Source organism: Bison bison, unplaced genomic scaffold (assembly GCF_000754665.1).
Source record: "Bison bison bison isolate TAMUID 2011002044 unplaced genomic scaffold, Bison_UMD1.0 scf7180017864512, whole genome shotgun sequence".
Lineage (NCBI taxonomy): Eukaryota > Metazoa > Chordata > Mammalia > Artiodactyla > Bovidae > Bison > Bison bison.
Window position 1 is genome coordinate 248,506 of NW_011495066.1, and position 1,167 is coordinate 249,672.

Consider the following 1,167-nt stretch of genomic DNA (forward strand, 5'->3'; position numbering starts at 1 on the left):
CAGGGTTAACTAAAAACACTGCCATTACTACTGTACAAGTGACATTTTCAGAAAGGATAATGTGGAGTAAATGTTAATGTGAAAGGATGATGTAAGTAAATGTTAAAGGATAATGTGGAGGAAGAAGCCACAAGAAAATGAGTTGAAGTTGAGGATTGGGAAGTTTATGCATGGAAATTGTTGTTTTATTTAAATTATGTTCTTAAAAAACCATCATATCTTTTTCCTTGTAATATAGATTCAGTGGAGGCTTTGGTGCCCGTGATTATCGACAAAGTAGCAGTTCTGGCAGTTTCAGCTATAGTAGTGGTCGTGCAGGCAGCAGCCGCAGTGGTGGAGGTGGTCATGGCAGCAGCAGAGGATTTGGTGGAGGTAGTAGTAGAATTTTCCCCCTTTTATATTTTTGCAAGGGCTTCCTCCCTTTTTCAAAGCATAATTTGATAAATTTTATTTGTGAAGAACACAACCAAATAATGTTTCTTATTAGGCTTTTTTATTAGGCTTATATATATTTGGCTTTATACTAAAAAAAACCAGAAAAAGAAAATATGGCTGACCTAATTTTTTTTTTTTTTTAACATTTCTTGATAGGTGGCTATGGAGGCTTCTACAGTAGTGAAGGATATGGCGGAAATTACAGCTCTCAGGGGGTTGACTGGTGGGGCAACTGAATCTGCTTTGCAGCCAAGTCACTTAAAAAAAAGCTACAATGGAAACCACATGTAACTTTGCCAGATTGTTTTGTGTATAAAGGAGATCTTGTAGTGCATTACCCATAGTGATTCTCCTGAAAATTCAAGGGAGCTTAAAGCCAAAAGAAAGAAAAAGAACAACCAATAATTCCATTGGTTTGAAAACTTAATTGCTGTAGTTTGGATGAACTCCCCTCTGCTTGTTTCCACCCCAAACTGCATTTATAATTTTGTGATTGAGGATCATTTGTTTGTTAATGTACTCTGACTTTATAGACAGATTATTTGATGTCCGTTGGCTCAGTAATGCTCAAGTTTTCAGTTGTGTTCATGGAATAAATTCACTAAATTTGGGCTAAGATCACACCTTGGCACACAGATGTGATACAACTTATTTAACAGGAATTGTTAATTTATTTATAAGTATTACAAAGTAAGAAAACTTGAGCAGTAACTTGCATTGGACTTAATGTTT

At 35.6% G+C, this 1,167-nt stretch overlaps 1 protein-coding gene across 1 annotated transcript in view; it reads left to right on the forward strand.

Annotated features, from left to right (window-relative positions):
* Nucleotides 1–671, forward strand: part of LOC104981018 (ATP-dependent RNA helicase DDX3X-like) — a 13,454-nt gene extending 12,783 nt beyond the window's left edge. Inside the window, exons 17-18 of the mRNA XM_010829903.1 lie at nucleotides 239–372; nucleotides 592–671. Coding sequence (XP_010828205.1) covers nucleotides 239–372; nucleotides 592–671 — 214 coding nt within the window. The remainder of the gene's footprint in view (nucleotides 1–238; nucleotides 373–591) is intronic.
* Nucleotides 672–1,167: the final 496 nt, after the last annotated feature.